This window comes from Ciconia boyciana, chromosome 1 (genome assembly GCF_034638445.1).
Source record: "Ciconia boyciana chromosome 1, ASM3463844v1, whole genome shotgun sequence".
Lineage (NCBI taxonomy): Eukaryota > Metazoa > Chordata > Aves > Ciconiiformes > Ciconiidae > Ciconia > Ciconia boyciana.
In genome coordinates, this window is record NC_132934.1 from 94,257,554 (window position 1) to 94,279,375 (window position 21,822).

General features: G+C 41.9%; 1 protein-coding gene across 2 annotated transcripts; it reads left to right on the top strand.

Moving 5' to 3' along the window:
* Positions 1-61: 61 nt before the first annotated feature.
* Positions 62-20,660, top strand: TTF2 (transcription termination factor 2). Of its 2 annotated transcripts, XM_072882827.1 has the most exons (23): positions 62-340; positions 450-561; positions 806-892; positions 1,619-1,685; positions 2,151-3,026; positions 3,913-4,039; positions 5,150-5,341; positions 5,566-5,723; positions 6,798-6,879; positions 7,190-7,303; positions 8,253-8,403; positions 9,087-9,192; positions 10,235-10,425; positions 11,307-11,460; positions 12,250-12,341; positions 13,119-13,201; positions 13,705-13,844; positions 14,634-14,804; positions 15,413-15,471; positions 16,520-16,673; positions 18,288-18,370; positions 19,433-19,507; positions 20,306-20,660. In XM_072882827.1, the coding sequence occupies exons 1-23, from the start codon at positions 313-315 to the stop codon at positions 20,448-20,450; spliced, it is 3,447 nt and encodes a 1,148-aa protein (XP_072738928.1). In that variant the 5' UTR covers positions 62-312; the 3' UTR covers positions 20,451-20,660. The 2 variants fall into 2 exon arrangements, with proteins under 2 accessions (XP_072738928.1, XP_072738938.1); XM_072882837.1 differs by lacking the exons at positions 62-340; positions 450-561 and adding an exon at positions 580-727.
* The last annotated feature ends 1,162 nt before the right edge of the window (positions 20,661-21,822 follow it).

Consider the following 21,822-nt stretch of genomic DNA (forward strand, 5'->3'; position numbering starts at 1 on the left):
CAGCCCCGCCGCTGCCGCCGCGGCGAAGGCCACGCCCCCTTCCCCGTGCCCCCACCCACTTGGGGGCCGGCCGCCCTCCCGTGGCGTGCGCCCGCCAATGGCAGTGCGCCTTCCTCTTCCCGCCTTGTGCCCCGGCGTTCGAAAACGGAACCTGCGCGGAGCTGGGGCAGCGAAGCGGGGCGGGGAACAGTGAATTCACAGCGCAGCGGTGATTGGCTCCACAACCCCTCGCCCCGTTCTGATTGGACGGCCCGCAGGAGCTGGGTCGGATTGGCTGATTTCAAGAGTGGGCGTGGCGGTTGTCGCCCGGCGATGGAGGCTGTGCCGTGCGCGGAGCACGGTGAGGAGCGGCGGGGACGAGGGGTCCGGTCCCGGTCCCGGTCCCGGTCCCGGTCCCGGTCCCGGTCCCGGTCCCGGTCTGACCAGTTCTCCTCTTCTCCACCTTGTAGGGTCCCTCTGCTTCCTGAAGACGGGCGTCCGCGATGGCCCCAACAAGGGGAAGAGCTTCTACGTGTGCGGAGCGCAGGGCCCGGCGGCCTGCGGTTTCGTCCTCCCGGCGCCGTAGGTGCAGGGCGGGGGGCGGGAGAGCCTCCTCGCTGGTGTGCGGCTGTGGGGGACGACACACACCACTGTTTTGAGGGAAATTCAGTGATGTGTCAGCAGTATTCAACTTCTGTTTTCTTAGTCACGTAGTCTTTGAGAAGACTCTCCAAGTGTGTTGTCCCAAGTAATTGTTTTTGCCGTTACTGTTCACTGGGCTGCTTGTCTTGTCTGTATTCTTCCTCTTTTCCTTTCCTCTTTTCAGTATTCCTGCTTCTCACTGCCTGATCCACGAGGGATGCATGGTGGAGCTGCAAGTCCTGGTCCAGCAGCAGGACAGAGATGAATACCAGTAAGTTCCTCAACGTGGAAACAGATTTGTTGTACAGGTTTGAACATTTGGAATTGTGTGATGGTAGCTGACTTGCAGTTTTCTTCTGGAATTGAAAAGGCTCATCCAGCCTTGAGGCCTTCACTCAGCATGTTTCAAAATGTTTGCTATTTTTATTAGCAATCGTATTCAATGGTATAAACCTAAGTGGTCAGATAATGTTTGTTTTTAACAGAATTGGACATGGCTCTGTGGTTGGGTTCATCCAAGGCTCACGATGGTTGCATTTAATTCACCAATTTTAGTTCTGATAAAGTTCTTGCAGCAGTCCTGGTTGGCTGCCAGTTTAAAAAAAATCACATCCAAAGTTTTTCTCTTCCTGAGGTGCTTTAAAGATGAGGTGGCCTGTGCAGTGTAACTAAAAGAATAGCTGTTTACACCTTGAAATCATAGGACACTTCTGAGGCTCTGAACATAAACAATATTCTTGCTTGAGTAGTTAGTTTTTTATTGCTAAAATTAAAAAACAAAGAACCCAAAACCCTAGGAATCTTTATCCAGAGAATTATGCTTTTGTAAAAAGCTTTGTTGCCAATGCTTGTGGCCTTTTGCCATGCAGAAGTCTGGATGTAAAGTGCAGATCAAGAGAACTTGTCTGTGATTTTTTTGGTGCAAAGTACTTTTAAAGAACGCTTAGAGTTCTGTTACTGGCTCCTGCAGTTCAAATCTTGTTTTATTCTTCGGCAGGTTGTTTTACCGATGCCTTAAAAGTAAGTTGAATGGGAAGAAATGGTGTGGAAGTGTCCCATGGCAGGTACGAATTATTTGTATTATAGTATCAGCTTATTCCAGCATGACTTTTCATTCTGTATACTGTAATCACCTCTGAGACTACATAGTGGGATAGTTTGTATTTTCTAGCTGAAAAGCATATCAGCCTGCTGTCTTCCAGATGAGACTTCTCGTACTCCTAAATTGTGTGAAGTAATCACTGTTCTCCAGTCTTAAAAGAAACTTGATTTTGATCTCTGGGTGGCCTCTTTTCTTGAGGATGATGCTGTTGGGACTTGATCCCCAGAAAACATAGGACAAAGAAAGCAGAAAACCAGCAGTTTTGTTTCGTTTTCCTTGTAAAATGTTTATCCTGATCCTGTTAAAGTGATAGGAAAGATGATGTTCATAGAGAATGAAGTCTTGCTTGAGATGATCGGGTTGTGTGTATAGTTAGCAGACTTTAATGATTTGTATGTTAGCATTTACTCACTTGTATATATTGCAGGATCCAAAAGCTACCACAGTGTCAAAAGCCTTAGAATCCCAGCCCAACACAGCACCTCTCTTCAATCCCAGCGGCCAAAGAAATCCGTTCAAAGTGATAGACAAGAATTGTGAACCATCATCCTGGAAACAAATTAAGCAAGGAAACAGAGAAGAACATAAAGCAAAAGGAGTAAAAGCAGAGAAAGCGAGTGTGCTGGTGTCACATAAAGAAAAGAAATTGACCTCCGATTCCTCCATAGAGACGGTACCTCTAGAAGGGCTGAAAACTAAAACGAAGCAGCCCACGGGAAACAGGAGTGATCCAGAACTTAAGGAAAGCACAGTGTCTGAATCTAAACTGGGTCTTTCTGAGACTTGGAAAGGGAAAAACACCCTTTGGGAGGAAGTACAAAGTACAAGTACCAAGCCTCCAGAGGAGGAGCAGCTCAGAGACAAAAGCTTAAAAAACTGTGGGGATAAAGAAACCAGAGAGAAAGTATACATTGGTCAGAAGAATGGAGAAACAAAACCGATGTCTAAAGAAGATGCGATTTCCCCAGCAGTACCACAATCGGCATTGCAACATGCTGCCCTGAAGGGAGGAGCAGAGGCAGGGCCGCCCAAGACACAAATCAGGCCAGGGCTGGGACAGCCTGCTGATGAAGTCTCTGGCAGTGAGGGTGATGAAGTAGGATTTGTTTATTCCTCATCAGGTAAAAGTAAACCTGAGAAATCAGTTGAGGGTTTGCAGTCAAGAGAGATTCCTTCAGGAAAGTCAGGAAAGAGTATGCAGGGGACATCTTTGCCAGGAGCTGCAGCATCGCATCACGTGGAAGGACCCCAGGACCCTAAAGCTCTTCACAACCATCTTCTAGTCCAGCTGAAGCAGAAGAAGGTAATTTATTGCACCTATTATTCCATTTTTTTGTTGTGTTCAGGGTGACTTCCCTTACTCGTGACAGGCATCAGAATGTGGTATCGCCTTATAGCAGAAACTCAAAATATTTGGATGGCTTAGGAAGACAGGGCAAGGGAGGGAATTCAGCCTAGGCACAGGCTAGTTGTTTTAAGCCACATATGAGACAGTTACCCCTAAGGTAATACAGCCTTCTGCATTTGGGGGTGCTCAGTTTTGACCTGCCTGAGGTTGTGTCTGTCTTTTACCCAGAAAGTAATTTGCATAAGATGGAACAGTGCACAGCTAGCTTAACTTTTTTTAAATAACGTGGCTGTTTCTGGTGGTCTCTCTTGGCCTTGTGGAGTAAGAGTGATCTAACCTATGAAAGCTCCCACTAAGATGAAATAAACTACCTGTCTGTTTGCTTTTTTAAATAATTGCCAATAACCATGTTCCATAGTTTTTATTATAAAACCCCCTGTTTGCCTAGAGCTCAGAACAGAATCTCAAAATAAACAGTTAGAACTGTCGTTCCTGCTAGTATAGAAAGAAGTGCGCAAGTAGGTTGAATGTTGGGTGCTTTGAGAGATGTTAAGATTTTCCAAGTCACTTGACTACCTGTTCGTCCTGTTTCATAAAAAAGGGGAGGCCCTGCGCCCTTCCATCTCTTCTGAAGTACACTAATGGTTAGTTTATTTTCTGCTAAAAGACTATTTAATCACACTGAATGGCACTTAGATGCTTTTGGAGATTGTAGAACAGTATCAAAATACAAATTACTATGGCATAAAGTTAGTGTTTTTAAACTTCTGACCTGATTGTTCTCTGTTGGCACAGAGCTTGGTAAGCACACTCAGGTTTTGGATTCTTTTTTGTTTTGCAGAGTACATTGGCTACAGTGAACACTCAGCTGCTGCCAGATAAAGGGGAACGGTTATTAAAGCAAGTGCAGGATTTGGAAGCTGCACTCGGTGCTCTTAACGTTTCAACAGCAGATACTACTGAAAAAGGTAGGGTTAAATTTTTTTGCTCCAGAACTTTGAAAAACAGTTTGTCTTACTATAGTTAATACTGAGGAAAAATAGCATAAACTTATGTATGGAAAACTTTATATATAAAGTTTGTCTGTTGAGATTCACTGAAGATGAAAAGTGTTTGTTGCAAAGTGTGTGTCTGGGAGAGGATGAATGGAACAACTCAAATGTTTCCTCTGAAGTGTGGTGGCTTCCCAAGAGCGTTTCCTCCCATGGTTAGGACCCAGGGCTAGTTCTGTTTCCAGCTTTGGCTACGTGATTGAGGCAGGTGTCTCTCTGAGAACTTGCCAGCTTCCTCTTTGTTGCAGTATGGAAGCATGCTGCTTATGCATGTTTTGGCTGCTATGTCTGAATGTTTCAGTTACCAGATACAAGATAAGCAGCTTCCAGCGTGCCATTCCTGTAAAGTGATTTAATAATTCTATTAACTAGTATTAATCACCTGTGGAAGAGAGGCATTTTGTTGAGTTACCTGTACAATCATCTCAACAGGAGAGTTACTTGATGATCATAATATCAATTGTGTTGTTGAAAAGATCCAGTTTGACAACTCTGGAAATTGAAGATCTCTAGCAAGGAAGCAGTAACTCACAGGCCACCACACAACAAGCAGTCCCAATGTCTTATACCATATCTGGTTTTAAGCAAGACAGACCTTTCCAGGAAGGAGAGGAAAGCTCATGAGTTCTTGGCCCATTCGTTCTTGGATGTTTTGATAGTTTTTGTAACCAAAACATTGACAAGAAAGATGTCTTTAAAAGGAATAAAGCCTCTGGCAACAGTGTGCAGAATTGACCTTGTGTTTGCACTAATCTGATCACAGTTGCAAAGTTCACTGTGTTGGTATAAACCACGCATTGAGGCTTGAGCTGTCACGTAGGAGCAGGCTAAGAGCATGCAAGTTAGTAGTTGCAGTGGCTCAAGTGATACGGTAACCTGCTACCCTGCTGTTAAATCCATGTGACTGCTTAATAATATTTTGCAAGCAGACTATTGGGCAAAACAAAGGCCCTTCTCTGGGCTGTAACGCAAGGCTCCGAGGTCCATTGTGCAACCTTTTCAACCTGCGATTCCTTTCTTCTTAAGGGGAGGATAGCACAAGCAGCGGCTGCCGTGAGGAATCTTTGCCTAACCCATTTGGCAGGCCAGGTCGTACAAAATTGATAACACCACTACCGCTCCAGGATCCAACAGCAAGGACCTCTTCAGGCTCACACAGTCACCCCTCTGCTGCTGCTACTTTGCGTTCCAGTGAATATTACGGCCACAGTTTTGGAAGTAAGTTTTTTTTCTTATTAAAGAGAACACTGCTGAGGACTATTTCTGAAGTAGTCCTGCAACTTGTGGATATACGTGAGAATACTAAACCTTTTTTGTTACTGTGAGTTGCGTACTGCCCCCTGGGCACCTGTAGCCACTGAGATCAATCTCCGAGATGAAAGATCTGCTTGGGAAAGTTAGCTTTGTAAACACATCTCATGCATAATACTGTGTCTTTCCAGTGAACTCTGGTGCGCAGAATCTATATGGAGGAAGAATGACAGAAGACCGAATCAGGGCTGTACACAGTGCCACAAGTGAGGCTATTAATCATCTTCACAAATCTCTAGAATCCTGTCCGACAGAGCAGACGGTAGCTGAAGATCCCTCTGGACTGAAGGTGAGTTGGCAAGGATGGAAGATGTCATGCTGATGAATGTAGAGGTTTCTTGTTACTTCCATCATGAAGTGTAACATCTGGGTGATACCCTACAGCATCTTGTCCTTTCACACTTTGAAGTACTTTGCAGTTTTCAACCTGCTGGAAGGAGACACTCTAATTACTTTCCATCCATGACAGTTGCTTCAGATTGCCAGTACTGATGTTCTATCCTCTTGCTGTGGTGTCTTCAGAATATTTAGCGCTTGAATAAAGTAGTAGTGCCTCAGACAAAGCAAGCGACCCACAACCATTTGTTTGTACATGACTGGCAGAGCAGAAGCAGGCCTCTAGTGAGGCACAGACTGAGAACCTTCTTATTGTTCTTTTCTCCCAGTTAGGTTTCCCAGTGAGCTATAAGAAATAGTCTTTTAAAAAAGTGTTGCAGGTGATTGAGTTCATACAACCCAAACAGACTCTAGAGTAGTCCGTTCTGATCCACCAAAGAGAAGCTCTTTATTTATCAGGTGGTGCAGAGCCCATAGTTGAGGTTATGTGCAAGGTATTGGAAGGCACATGCCTCTACAAGATGGTGCGTTGATCTATATATGTTGTCACTTGTCAGATCCTCTTGGGACCTTTTCAGTGCTGAGGAAGGCCATTCAATGTCTTGTGATGGTAGTATGTAGTCCCTCCTCCTGTCTTTTAAGAGTCTGTAGTGGTCTTAGACTTGGTGAGAAAAGGGGAAGTGTTCTCAATCCCTCTTCTTGACAGTGATGCCTGTTGAGAGCAAGGTAGGCCTGGGTGGATTTTCCACCTGAACGAGCTGCCTTTGCATGCCCTTGGAGCACTGTGGGGTGCTAGGTTGGTTTGTGCATAAAGCATTAGCAAGACTGATCTATGGTGCTGCTGACCTCCTGTCTGCAGGATTTCCTTATCTTGGGTATCCCCGTCCGTGTGGGAAAAGAACAGGTAGGCAAACTCCTTTTAGTAAGATTATAGTAGGACAGTTCAGCTGGATAATTTGGTACAGGAAGCAGAAGTGTCTGAACTTTGCAAGGTGTTTCCTTCAAATCCTCTGTCTCGCCCTCTCAGGTTCCACTGCTGCTGCACCAAAAACAGGCGCTTGCATGGCTACTCTGGAGAGAGAGTCAGAGGCCGTGTGGAGGAATTCTAGGTAAACAACAGAACAGGAAAGTGGGTTTTGGGGGGCAGATTTATGGCAGCAACAGTTTGGGACATAACTTACTCAGAGGCCAATAACTAGTTATTTTGTAGGCATGTAGAAGGAGCTTGTTTTTCTGTGCCTTTTGACCGATTACAGCTATTAACCCATTACTAAATCATACCCTGAAATGGTCATGTGTGTATTTTTATTTCCAGGGTTACCCAGGGTAATTTCTGATGCAGTATTTACCTCAGTGTAGATCTGAGCTAAGGGGGCTCATTTCTGCAGGTCATCACAACTTCTGTGTGTCTTTTTGCAGCGGATGACATGGGCTTGGGGAAGACTCTAACGATGATTGCTCTCATTCTGGCCCAGAAACAGCTGAAGACAGAGAAAAGAAAGGAGAAGTTAGAAATATGGCTATCCAAAAATGGTATAGAATTGTTTCCATCATACAGTACATACATTGTGATGCAGTGCTATTTGAAATGCCTAAAGCATTAATAGGTTAATGGCTCGTAAAACAACAGATTCTATCTGTGCTCACTTCCCTTCTGTAGGAAAATGCCATTGGGCTTAGTGTTTACTGTGCTCCCTTGCAAGGCCTTTCTCTTGATCAGTGTCATTTATTCTTCCATTGGATGTGTAGGATTTCCCAACTTGTTACTTTATATTGTTTTGGGATTTATTTTTTTTTATTGATTAGTTTCCTGAACCAGTTAAAGCCAGCATATGCCATTTTGAAAAAAGTTTTGTAGTTTTTTCAACATATGCATAGTTTTCATAGCATAGGGACTTAAATTAGTTACTCCCTGTGACTGATTTTTTTTTCTCCCCCCCCCCCCCCCCCCCGATTACTCTTACGTTGTCCATAGAGGTAAGGGATGTTAGCATTTTTAGAGTATTGTTTCTGTGTCCACAACCTGTTACTGTCTCCATACTCACGGAACTCGTTGGACTACTTTTTCCTGTCTTGCCAAGTTTACTGACTGTGTGTTTGTTTTTCCTGTGTGGTTCAAAATGGTAACATTTCAGTCTTCTAGAACAGGAAAGAAAGAATTTATTTGGTACTGTATTCTCAGGAAAGATCAGGGTTAGTTCCTGAATAAGTTCCTGATAAATTTCAGCTTATCCAAAGGAAGTGCACAGATACATAGCATAACTCTGAGCAGACAGGAAATGATGCATTAGTGTTTAAGTAGAGTTCTTTCCACCCAGAACTAACAGTCTCCAAGAATGCAACGTAGAGATGTCCGCTTCACAAACTGTGCTCACAGGAAAAGTGGACCAATCTTCTTAATTGTTGTGAATTTCCAGAACTTCTGTCTTTGCTGTAGTCTAATGTGAAGACATTGAAACCTGTCTGCAATATTTCCCTGCAGATTCCACTGTTATTGCTTCCTGCAGCACTTTAATCATTTGTCCTGCATCCTTGATCCATCACTGGAAGAAAGAGATTGCCAGACACGTGGGTTGTGGCAAACTGAGGGTCTATTTGTACCATGGGCCAAACCGAGATAAACATGCAGAGGTGTAAGTGCTAAACCATAAATATGACCAAGAAAAGTAAAATACTACTTAGCAAGAGATTGTGTATATCAGAGTTGAAATTCAGTGGCTGTAGAATGATGGAAGAACCTGAAGTATGGAAATGTGGAGGATCCAGAAGGTCAGGCTGATGTCTGCTGTCAAGGTGTATATAGCAAAACCGTTATGGCCTGTACCCATGCTGAGTGGTTCTGGTGCAGGCTATTGCTGTTCCTGATAACAAAATAAAAAAGGTGTATATTCTCTAAAACATCTCTTGCTTGCAAAGACTGTCAGTGGCAGTTTCTTCCATGCTTGTGCTTTGTGGTTGTATTTTTTTTATCAGCTGTATGTATAGATCAGAAAACTTGCTACACCACTTCAGGCTACGCTGAGCAGTATTTCTAGGTGCCATATTCTAAGTAGGGTTCATCTCATGTGGTGTGCGTTCTGTACCACTGGCTTTTACTGTCTTCTTGAGCTTGCTGTGTCTACTTCTAGTATCCATAAAATGGGGACAATGTGTCCTTCCTGTTTGACTGCTATGAAGCTCAGTTTTCTGTAAAACTCTGCATTTCAGCTCTTGTAGAACTGTGTTGTTCCTAAACCTTCAGCATCCATTTTGTCTGTCTTGCAAAATGAATTCCTTATTTGTTCTTGCTCCTGATTACTACTTTCCCTTTATGCAGGCTCTCTGAATATGATGTTGTTGTCACAACCTACAGCCTTCTCTCCAAGGAGGTTCCCACAAGCAAAGAGGAGGGGGAAGTCCCTGCTGAGGACCATGATGTAGGGGTGAGAATCCAATATTGTTGATAGAAGACTGCCTTAATGTTTTGTTCTGAGGTGTTGCAAGCCATTATTGTTTCAAGTAGCACCTTATGTATGCTACAGTGAGCAGCAGGTTAAATGGTTTTTTTTTCCCCGTAAGTCCCCTGTTGAGTTTGCACAATAAAAATAAAGTGATGAGAGAAAGTGTGGTGAAGTGCAGAAAGAGAATGGGGAAACATATTCATGACAAATCTGTTCTGTAGTGATACAGAATACGCTACACTGAATACCGTTGAAGTGTCTTAAAAAAGTAATTTTAAGAGCGCAATGATGAATCTCACACTCCTCCTTTTGAGGTGAGACTATGAAGGAACACTAGAATCTCCTGTTCAGTGTTCTTTGCTGCTTAAAGCACCAATGTCACTTTACACTACCAGAAACCTGTCACGCTCAGGCTCTGTGTCAGTCTGAACTGAGACTGAGGCTGCTTACTGCACTCTTGAAGAAACAGCAGTATATTTGCTAGGCTATGAAAATAATAAAGTGATTGCTGAATGCCAACTGAACTTGGCTACACGGTATAGAGGAAGTCCCTTGCTGGTGGATATTGTTGTCTGCTACCTCTGTGGACAGATCTAGATGTAGCTCTTAAAGCAAACAAGCCTTTGAATTTCCTGAAACTTCAAGGTGGCATCTATAAAACTGTAGAGAGATCAGAATAATTATATGTGGTCCTTGATCCCAGCCTAGCAAAAATTTACTGATACGAAATGCCTCTTGTGAAGAAAGAGGTGATAAAATGTTAAAAGCAAGAAAAACAGCAAAAGATTAGAAATTCTTACTAAGAACAGGCAAACGTTATATTCTTCAGCTTATAAACTTTCATGGAAGCTTTGAAGAGATAATTTTTTTGAGAGCATCTCTTACATGACAGTAAGAGCTCAGATTACTGCCGACTAACATTAGGAAAAGGCTTCTTGCTGGAAAAATATGTTTGCTTGTGGCTCTTTAGAGAGCCTAGCAAGATTATTGCTCTGGGTTATAAATAGTCTGCTTTTTCTTTCAGAGTGGGTCATCTCCCTGTTCCCCTCTGCTCAGGGTAGCTTGGGCCCGAGTTATATTGGATGAAGCTCACAATATTAAAAACCCAAAGGTTCAAACCTCTATAGCTGTGTGCAAACTGAGAGCCAGTGCCAGATGGGCTGTCACTGGGACGCCGATACAGAACAACTTACTGGACGTGTACTCTCTCCTGAGGTAAGCTGGCTGCAAGTGAACACATGGACAGGGCTCCAATTCCAGTAATTCTTTGCTGATTAAGTGCTGAAGTAATTTCTAAGTTTTGAGAGGTTTCTAAGATACATGGGGTAGCGAGACTAGTTGTATTTAACACTTCAGGTACTGGATTGCAAAGGCTGTGGCTGAGGCATTGCGCAAGGCTGACCATGTGTCTACTGTTGCATGTAGCTATTCTGCTTCCATATACAAAGGGGAAATTACTTCAGATCTCCTATGTCTCCAAGATGACTATCCACAAAACCAATTTTAATGAACAGAAGTTTTGTGTGATAATCATTGTTCCTACCAGGGCAGCCTGGGAGAACCTTACTAAAGAGTGTTGTGCTACAAGGGCATTGAAGGAAAGGTTGAAAACTTCAGCTTCTCTAAAAAAATGATAAACAGGTTAAAGTCTGTACTCCTCATTGCTGAGGGGGGAAAGATTATGAAGGGTCTTGGAGAACCAGAGAAAACTTTCATTTGAAATTAATTTTGGATAATTGAAATTAATTTTCAAGTAAGAGGTATGGGATTTTGAAATAACAAATTAATACGCTTTTCGGCAAGTGCCTCTGCATCTTGATGTCCTTCATTTGCTGGTGATGCTTGAGACATAATGAGCTAAGAGGAATTGATGGGTACAGAATCTGAAAGATGCTTTCACGGTGTTCGTGATGGTAAAAGACTTTTGAGCAAACAAGTTATCAATGCCATTACACTGGAAGTGTTTTACTGCTGCTGGCAGTTACAGCATTTGGAAATGTTTTGGTTTGGATAGCAAGGAATTTGGTTCTGGTTACTCAAGAGTAACTGAAGAATCTTCTTCCCTTGGTATGAAGTCTCCTTCCTTCCTGTTGTAGGTTTCTACGTTGCTCTCCTTTTGATGAATACAAAGTGTGGAAGTACCAGGTAGATAACAACACAAAGAAAGGAGGAGAGAGGCTAAGCCTCTTAACCAGGAGCCTCTTATTACGGAGAACTAAGGACCAGCTGGATTCAGCTGGCAAGCCCTTGGTAAGAACTTCACCCTCCACAAACAGACAATCATTTTGTTATTTTGTAAATAAACATTTATAAATAAATGTTATTTACATGCATAAATTTGTTAACGGGTGTGTCTTCCTGTCTACTGCAGTCTCTTGAGCAAGAAGAGCGAATGCCTGTGGGATGCTTTGATTGTTTATCCAGAAAGCAGAAATATACAGAATAATTAAACCTTTTAGTTATAAATCACATGCAGACAAGAATATGTCAAGTAATTGCAAGTAGATGTCCACTTAGTGGAAGGTTAGCCTAGGTCTCTGAGCTAGCCTAGATCTCCGAGAACCAAAGCTGTTGCATGTAAATAGATCTGGTGCGTGCTAGGGCATTGGCTTTCTGCATTACTCTTTACAAATAGTCTGTTAAAATGAGTATGAGGTCATTGGTGTGTCTGTAAGCCTTTAAAAGGTGTAGTTTTGGTGTACTGTCTGATTCTGAATGGGGAACTGAGAAGCTACTTTTACAATGCAATAAATGAATCCCTCCATGGTAGTTATGCGGCAGTCCATACTTAGTTGCTTATGCCTTTTGTTATTGGATGATTTGGAATAAAGATTTTTACCTTGAGTGTTAACCAGGCTACTTGGAGTCCTGTGAGTATCTATGTTTTGTCATCGTTGCATTAATACAAATAACTTTAATGAAGAAACAGCTATCTTCTGAGACTTAGAATACTGTGTTAAATCTTGGAATGCTGGTGTTTGTGATGCTGTATAAGATTTTTGCACTATATACATCTGATCCTGTGTATTTTTACTTCAGATATCTCTGCCCCAGCGTAGCACGCAGTTGCATCAGTTAAAACTTTCAGCAGAGGAACAGTCTGTGTACAAAGTGCTCTTTGCAAGATCCAGGTATGAAAGTGGTTAGAGAGAGGGTATTTTGTGGTTTTTTTCTTATTGGTATGAAAAATCAGAAAGAGCAATCCACTTTAGATGAGAAGAGCTTTTGGACAAATCCCTGCTATTTTTTTTCCCTTTCTGACTATCTGTCAACCATGTTTGAAAATACATTGCTTGTTCTGGTAATAGTTGAAACTGATTCATTTCTTTTCTCCTGTACGTTCATGCCTTGTATGAGCTTTGTATTCTAGCCTTACGCTTAATCTCACTGATTTCAAGACTCCAAAGACTTGGAATTGCAACAGTAGTTCTTAAACAATGATGTGGCAGCACCTGTAAAGGAGAGAATTTATTTTCTTTGCCCTGTGATATTTATACAATTGGAAATTATGCTGGCATCTCCAGATGGCTGTAATGCAAGCCACTGTCCCTTTGTGTTCTTCTAGGGTCTCTTTCAACAGTGTTGCTGTAAAGAGTCTTCCTTCCTTTTAAATATACATTTAAAGATGTCCTTTTGTTATGAAGAATGTTATCCATTGGCCTCTGGCTCCTATTATACTCAGGGTATTCCAGTAAGCAGACTTGCTTCCTGTTGTGTTTTCCAAAATGGATCTTAGTTTTTATCATATTCAAGTTAAACAAAACTGGGTGGTTTTGTGATCATTTTGTGACTAAATGATTAATGAAACCTTCCTTACCTTAATGTGTCATCAGCTTGCTTGTTAAGCTCAGGTCCGTCTTGCCTTTTTTCCTGCTGTAAATCCCACAGTCTTTGTCATGTTTTTCCAGGTCAACACTACAATCCTACCTGAAGAGGCAAGAGCAGAAAAATGAAGGCAGAGAGTATGCTGGCGGTAACCCATTTGAGAAAGGTTTGAGCACACCCTCCCCTGAAAACATTTGCAGAAGTGACTCTTAAGTGCACAATTACGGAGGGGGAACAGACCTGGCCACAAGGGGTCAGGAATTAGAAAAAATATTTGGAAAATGCTCCCCTGATGTTATAAAGAATCCTACCATAGTATTCCAAAAGTCTGTTCTCACTGTTGTGGCTCTGGGCAAATCTCTTAACCTCCCTGGGTCTAAAATTCCCTTCTGAAATAAAGGTCTAATTGCTCAGAGAAGAGATGTCAGTATTAGTATAAGGTATGTGGTACTCTGATTTGTGGTGTTGTCTTGGTTTTTTGTGGTGTGTTTTTTTTGTTTCTTGGTTTTTGGGTTTTTTTTAAGTGGGGTTTGATGTCTTCCTATGTTAAATCAGGTATTTGTTTGCCTGTTGGTTCTTGTCTCTTATTGATGAAACTCTTGCTGGACGTGGCTGGGCAGTGCTTGGAAATGCCTCCAAGAGCTCCTGATGTTTTGTCTTCCTTGGCAGTTGCACAGGAGTTTGGGGTCAGTCAAAAGGAATTTCTAGCAGGCTCCCAAAGTGCCTCCCAGGTCTCAAGTACTGTCCACGTCTTGTCCATGCTGTTGAGGCTCCGTCAGTGCTGCTGCCATCTCTCCTTACTGAAAGTGGTAATTGCATTGTATTGTAGTGGTGTGGGGGTTTTTGTGGGGATTTTTTAAAGTGTTTGTGTAGGTTAACAGACTTTGTAACACCCTTGCATCTCTTAGCTAGGAGTGTGTGAACTGAGCCATTTCTAGGACTGTGTGTTTTACAGCCCAAGAGGTTTTAGATGGACGTGCTTCCAACTGAAGAGTTCCCCAGCGTGACCTATGTGGGCAGCTGTGTCTCTGGAAATACCTTTATTCAGATTAAAAAAAGAAAATAAATACAATTTTAACAGCAAAGAAGTAGTCTTTATCTTAACCTAGTCTTGAAAAGTGCACAAGTCCACAAGTATAGCCTCTTTCAAAGGCTTGTGTGTTGGAGAGCTCTGTAAGTGCCTTGACTGAAGCTGCCTTGCATGAAGTAGACTAATCTTTCAGAAGTTTTTTGCTCTGTCATATAAAGCAGCTGTAGAATAAGTCCAGATACTAAGGGAACAGGCAGGGATTTATCTTCTAACATCTTTAATCCTGCAATTGTTAAAGGCTATGGGACGGGGAATCTGAGAAGACTGGACCACAGAAAATGGCTGAGCTCACATGCTTTCCCTACACTGCCCCTTCTTGGGGCAGAATAAGGAGCCAACGGGACTGCTGGTCTGACCCAGTAGTGTTTCTTAATCATTCTGCCTTTGTATTGTATAGCTTCTTTCAAGTCCACTGTCCTCAGCAGACATTGTGCAGACTGTGGATCACTACTGAATTTGATCTCAGGCTTGACTGTGATCCTTTATTATATTGCTTTCTTTCCCACAGGCTCTGGACCAAGTTAACTTGAACAGTGAAGGCCTTTCCCTCTCCATTGAGGAACAGCTTAGTGCTTTGACCCTGTCTGAGCTCCAGACTCCTGATTCCAAGTCAACAGTCTACCTCAATGGCACAGCTTTTAAAACCGATATCTTTGAAATCACCAGGGAGAGCACCAAGGTATTCTGTTTGTGGCTTTCTTACCTTCCTTGAGAAGCTTGGATTTCAACACTCTGCCTTTTAAATTGTTAATGAATTGTCACAACTTAGTAATTGCAGATCAGGCTAAGTTGGCAATTTAGATGAAATCAGGTGAGTAGATTGATAGTCTGCTGAACCCCTTCGGGGAAGGCTCCAACTTATCAGGTGTTGATGGCTACTTCTAATAAAGCTGTGAGAGTCTGACTGTGTTGAAAAACTGTCAGTGAAAATCTTGAGCACTGGATTCACAAAAGTTTAGAAAAGCATGCATGTGAGAGCATAGTGCTTGTGAAGAGCTAGAAAAAATGGGATGGCAGCAAGAGGAGAGGTGGCAATAACTTGGCTTCTCACAGGAAGGTTGGAATCTATAAAATGTGCTTGTATGATTTGATTTCTTAACCCTGGTGGGAACCCTGGTTTTCCATGGTGGGAGTGTTCTTACTAATGACTATTAAAATATCTTGAAAGTCTGAGCACAGAAGAAATTCCAGTTGAAGAGTTATTTTGATCACATCCTATTTTAATAAAGAATAGCCAAGGATGAGGTGGGTTATGACAGCAAGCAGACTAATTTTTTTTTCCTGCAGATTGCTCACCTCTTGGCTGAACTGAAAACTATTCAGAGTCACTCAGAGTCTCAGAAAAGGTTAGTAAGCATGTCCTTTTCTTTAGTCACAGTGACTGAGAGAAGCATGTCTCTTGACAGCAGCAGAAATAGTTTAATTGAATACAAAACTGGTATGTTAAAATGGTGGCAGTACTGCAGTAGTTGAAAGCAGATTTTGAGGAAAAAAATCTAAGACAAAAGAGGGTAGCTTAAGATGTAGGTAAGTGTAAACATAAGGGAACATGTGAGGAATCTCAGGCCTTGAGGCCCAGGAGGACTCTTCTTTTCTCCAAAACCAGAATTGGGAATAATTTGGTTGTTCTGAGAAATATTTGCCCTCAACTCTGCAACCTACCCCATCACCCAAAAAAAAGTGGGGGAATAAAGTAGTGGTTAAAACTGAACCTGTTTGACATAAAGGAATGCATTGATCAGAGGACTTAGTGTTGCTGAAGTCCTGCAGCTCCCGCTGTGCAAGTTCTGTCTTTGCTCTGCACCAGACTGTGGTGTTACAGGGTTTTCTGCTTGTTTTTGTTAAACAATATAGAATGCACTTAGAGGTGTGTGGCTGCAAAGTAGTTACACCTGTGTTGTTATGTTGGGGGTGGGTTGGAAGGGGAAGTCCTGTTCTTGGGCAACTCCAGAGTTGCACCATATGTAGAAAGCTTCTTTCCAAAGTCTTTTCCAAAAAGCATTCCCACCATAAGAATGGGAACACCAACATTACTTTTGTTCCCTACCAAAAAGCCATTGAACAAATTATTGCCTCCCAAACTGTTTAATCCAAAAAGTGTGGGGAGTGAGAGGCCCAGGGGAAACCAAGTTTGGTGTTGCTATTGATTCATTTTGCAGAAAAAGCTCAGAATTTTGATTGGCAGGTGGCAACATAAAATCCAAAAATAGAGGTGAAAGACTTAATTTGTCTGAAGTTTATTGGGTATTAGCCTTCCACAGCAGGTTCTACCACTACAGGTGAATCCATTTCTGAATTGGAAAGGGACTTGGCTGCAGTTTGCAGTGGGGAAGAGTGCCTGAATACACAGAACACACAAGAACTTGTTCTAAATGCCCTTTTCTCTCTCTCCAGTGTTGTTGTCTCTCAGTGGACGAGTATGTTGAAAGTTGTGGCTGTGCACCTCCAGCGACTAGGGCTAAAGTATGCAACAGTGGATGGCTCTGTCAATCCTAAACAGAGAATGGATGTGGTAGAAGAGTTCAATAACAATCCCAAAGGGCCTCAGGTATGCAGTCAGGGCAGGGAAGCAGTTACTAGTGCTGCTATGAGCAGCTATGATAGCTGACTTCATTATTCCATTTACTGGCACCACTTTCATTTGGACCTCTAGGTGCCAAGATCAGCAGGGAAAGAGGGAGCTGTAAAAACAAATGTACATCTTATAATGGGCAGGAGCAGCTACTAAAAAGCTCCTTTTGATGTTAACTTTCTGTACTGAGATCATCTGACTCCAAAGCTAGTTTAAAGGTTGTCCAAATCTTTGGTGTGTTCAAAGATGTTTTTGCCACAGAGAGTAATGTGGAGCCAATCAGCTCTACTCAGAGCACATTGGTTGTTTCCAGTTCATGCTTCTGCATTGGAAGATGTTTCTTTCTCTGTATCACCTGCTTGCCAAGGAGCCTGTAAGACTTGCTGTTTTCCAACACACCAGATACTTTTTACCAGAGTAATCTTTTTGAGAAGAGAGAATGACAGTTGATTCTGTGAATGAGGCTAAAATTAACAAGAGTATATCTCACCCCAGTATAAAGATAGGAAGATTGGGATTGGGGTGAGAGAAGTCATTTTGCACACATCCAAAATAAGGTGACCTCATGTGACTACTTTCACTTTTGAGTAGTTGGGGTTTGGGGGGAAGGAGAGTGTGTGTGTTTAAATACTGATGAACTATAGTGTGTTAGCTCTTCTTGAAAATAGCTTCTAGTCTGGAATTTTGGCCAAGAGAAGGAAGCTTGCCAGGTGACTAAAGATGTCTGAATCCAAATTAATTGTTTGTAATGATTACACTTTCATCTGGACCGTGATGTTCCTGTGATTGAGGCAGGACAGGCCGTCTCCTCTGAGGATGGATCTGTGACTGGAAGGGGAGAATGTGGTGCACTAGCTTATTTTCTTTGCTGGATTTCTTGAACAAGCTGCTATCTACAAAATAGATATTTCTCCTTCTAGCATTGAACTTAGACAAAGGAGGATTTCTGCCAGCTATATGAATAGCTGACCCCTTAAACAAGGTCAGGGTTTTAAGGTACCACACCATGAAATTGAGTAATAAATATACATATATAGCAAGTGTCTCTGTCCTTAATTTAGTTCTTTTCCTGCTGTACAAGAAATCTTCTCTAAATTGACCATCTGCTATATCCCTGTTCCTCCCCATCTACTTCATCTTTTTCTAAATATTAGGTCATGTGGAAACAAAGTGAAAGGAGTAGCAGGCCATTTTGGTCCAGTCGCCTGTGTTTAAGTAATCATTACTGTCAGTTCAGAGTTGGTGCTGATTGGTCCCATTGTTGGCAACAGGCTGTCATCAGAGAGGCTGGTCATTTGAGTGGGACACAGGGAGAGTCTGAACTTTTCAGCCCTTTCTCTAGTCTGTAAAAATGTATCAGGGTAATATATGTGGAATGGTAGACTGGCCTCTCCAAGCCATAACTTCCATGTCCAGGCTTCTGTGCCTCATCAAGTAACAACTGGCAAGCTCCCAAATACGTAAGAAATATACACATGTAATATAAATATGATCAACAGATCCTTTGGTTCAAATTAATATGTGGAGTATATGAAGCATTAATTTTCTGGAAACAGGCTCCTTAACTTAACTCTCTTTTGGCCTTTGAAGGTAATGTTGGTCTCGTTGCTGGCTGGAGGCATTGGCCTGAACTTGACTGGAGGAAACCACCTCTTTCTCCTTGACATGCACTGGTAAAGAGAAATAAAAGTTCCATCTCGAGGATATATGTAGGCCATGCTGCTTGCTTTCTCACCACGTGTATTGTGATGTCTGATACAACTGGGTTAGGAGGGAAGTGTTTAGCTGAGAGTAAGGGCTACTGATTAGTTGTGGAAAAGTGTTTTTACTACAGCCTTCTTCCAAGACACTCTGATTTGTCAATCCAGTTCTCATCACCATGAAATACAGTTCTGTAGGGGTAAAAAAAATAGAGGAGGATAACAGCAATCCAAAGAAGCAAGTATGCAGTCTGTATCACAAAAGGATACAGGGGACTTGGCAGTCCCTGGCTTAATTTCTTACAGTAATGAAAGTGGTACAGTAATGCCTACAGGGAATTTGTCTTGAAACAAATTGTTTCTGTCGAGCATAGTCAGTAATCAGGCACAGCTACTGTACCTTGGGGTTTTACAGGGCTATGAAAACAGTGCATATGAGCTCCTAATATTTATGTTGTTTCTCATCAAAGTCAGAATCACCCTTTTTTTTTTAACTAAATGTTGCTCGTGGGAACTTACAAAGCAAACTAGTGTGCTTCAGTACAAAACCAGCTGCTGAGTAGCAGCATTAAGGAGATGTTTCTACAATATGGAAGTTTTATGCCAACAAGTATTCCCGGTAACCATGTGTCAAATGGAACCATTTCTTATGTAAGTACTCTTGAGTAAAGGCCTCTTTCAATGGAGTTTGCCTTCCTGCTTCACTCTCCTCTTTCCTCACCAGCTACTTGACTTTCTCAGAGTCCTAACTGTTGGCCAGAAATATGGGGCTATGTGGAACAGTGGTATAATTCATACAGCTGACTTTGTGTGGAGTTGTAGCATACTTCTACCAAGGGCAAAGAGAAATACAGTCAGGGGAATACTGGCCATCAAACTAGTAAACCTAAGGTAACCTGGGAGCAGTTTTAGTTCTACAGAGGAAGAAAACAGGATGTTCTGGAGGCAGGCAAATGTGGCAAGCACAGGGGCTTCGATATTCCAATTATTCCTGAACATAAGCCCTTAAGCTATTTTTTTTTTTTTACGTTGCAGGAATCCTGCTCTTGAGGACCAGGCATGTGACCGCATTTACCGAGTGGGGCAGCAGAAGGATGTTGTGATACACAGGTCAGGATTTTCCTTAGCAGTAAATGAGGCTGCTGCTGCTCATGTATTCTCTGGCTTTAGTTGGTGAGACAAGGCCTTGGTTTGAGACTTGTTTCTTTACTTAAAGCAAGGCACAAGGTCTGACGGTGGGATTGGGGTTTGGGCACTGAGATAGAGAGACCACATGAAAATGTTTCTATGTGGCACTTGCCTGCATGTTGCTGTCCTGATAGCTAGCAGTGGTTTATTATTTTTCAACCTGTGGTTTAGTGGGAATGTCCTGTTCATTCCTGAGAACAATTCAGGCACCAAACCATTTCTCTTCTTTTACTGAGTGGAGATTTTTCACTGTGCTCCCTAAGCCTGGACCTTTCTAATGTCACTAATATAAACATATAGAACACTTCTAATAAGTGGCAAAGTTGGCTTTTAGAAAAAGCATCTGTAATTGTAAGTACTAAAAAGCTAGCTTATTTACTGTCAATACACAGCAAATTTAACTGGAATCAAATGCTATTTTGTGTACCATGCTTTTAGTATAATGGTTTCCATCAGTTGTCAAACAATCGTTGCAGGATTTTGTCACAGAATCACTATTGCTTCAGATGCCTAAAGTGCATCAGACTTTTATTTGAAGTGTTGTAATATCTGGATATGAGAACAGCTGTTTTCTGTGCACAGGTATATTTTGTCAGTCACATAATAGGCTGTTAATTTTTAAGTGAGATAAGTCTTTGGAAATTTACTGGGGAAGTGCTTATATAATGCTGACACTTTTTCCTAGCAGTTGAGATGATGTGGCTTTGCTTCTTTTTTTAGGTTTGTCTGTGAAGGAACAGTAGAAGAAAAGATCGTACAACTCCAGAAGAGGAAGAAAGTTCTCGCCCAGCAAGTGCTGTCAGGCAGAGGGGAGGCCTTCACTAAGCTCACTCTGGCTGACCTCAGAATCCTCTTCGGCATCTAATTATCCTTTACAATACACAATGGAAAGTGGTTTTGTACCTACAAGTAACTGTGTAGACTTCAACAAAGGACTGCTGTTTTAAGGTGGTCATTTATTTTGAACAAATAACTACGTTTTTGTAACTGTTCCAGGAGGAGAAGTTACCAACTTCAGGAATTTGTTTTAATACTGAAATTAAATTGTGTATCCAAAGGTTAATAAAGTTATGAATTAAGCTATTGTTTTAAAACACTTTTGAGTAAATATTAAAAAATTTGCTTGTTTCTTGGTTTCCTACATATGCTTTTTAGTTAGAAAACTTTCCTCTTCAGGACAGGACAAGCACAGGCATAAGTGAAACAAGAACGAGAGACACAAGCGTGAGGTTGAGTGGTGAGGCTGGATGGGCACGAAGGAAGCAAAAAAAAAAAAACGAACTTTGAGCACAATGTTATAAGAAGACTATATAAACTTTATATGTAACAACATTAAGGAAGGACTTGGAGGAATACTTCATTTTCTCTTTTGTTCCTTAGGAGGACTTTTTAAATCTAAGTGAAGAAGCATTTCTCTACCCTGCTCAAAATATTTATTCAAGCAGGGAAATAGATTTCTGTTATGTTCCTATGAAACAGAACCTGAATTCCTCGTTGTTGTGGGGTGTTTTTTCTTCTGAGTATTCAATAGTGTAAGGTTTCCTCGGTGCAAACCTCTTAATGTATAGATTATTCTTCCTTAGAAGATGCTCCTATTTTTTCATAGTAGATGAGTTGCAAGTCCTTGATTAAGGGTTTGTATTCTCTCTCCTATCAGAAGTGGTATGTGCAGGTGAGTGAAGTTTCTAGGCAAATATTTTTTATTGGTAGTGCATCTTCCCTGCTTCCATTTCCCTCTGCTGTGTCGCTGGCCATATCCACTGCATATTCTGGTTTTCTATTGATTGCACCATTTCTCTGGGATTTGGCACAGTACCCCTAAGTTCCATACCAAATGAGGGCCTTTGAAGAGTTTAATGTGAAGAGGTAGAGCATGACAAGTTAGAGTGCTGATAAGAAACTAGATGTCGGTTCCTGTGTGGTCATTCCCCATGGAATAAGATAATAGCATTTGGTAGCCTTTTGAGTGAAGGAGAGATCTATTTGCAGATCAGTCGTTCCTGTTCATACAACAGTGTCCTGGTGGAGTATGATATGGCTGTGTTAGTCATTTCTCTTACCTGCCTTGGCATAATGTGGAAGTGAAGCTGTGGCATTATTCCCATTTATTGCACGGATACAGGGGCTAGGGGGCACAAAAATAGTAATTTGCGGGTTTTGTGTGCATATGTCCATGAATCCAACTGTGGTGGAAGTGTCTTGAGCAGCTCTCTGAACCAAGGAAGGCTGTGCAACTT

Excerpts from the sequence above, each read along its gene's own strand:
- TTF2 (XM_072882827.1), top strand. The coding sequence starts at position 313 with ATGGAGGCTGTGCCGTGCGCGGAGCACG. Across the intron at positions 5,342-5,565 it reads TTACGGCCACAGTTTTGGAA|TGAACTCTGGTGCGCAGAAT; the intron begins GTAAGTTTTTTT and ends GTGTCTTTCCAG. Across the intron at positions 9,193-10,234 it reads CTGAGGACCATGATGTAGGG|AGTGGGTCATCTCCCTGTTC; the intron begins GTGAGAATCCAA and ends TTTTTCTTTCAG.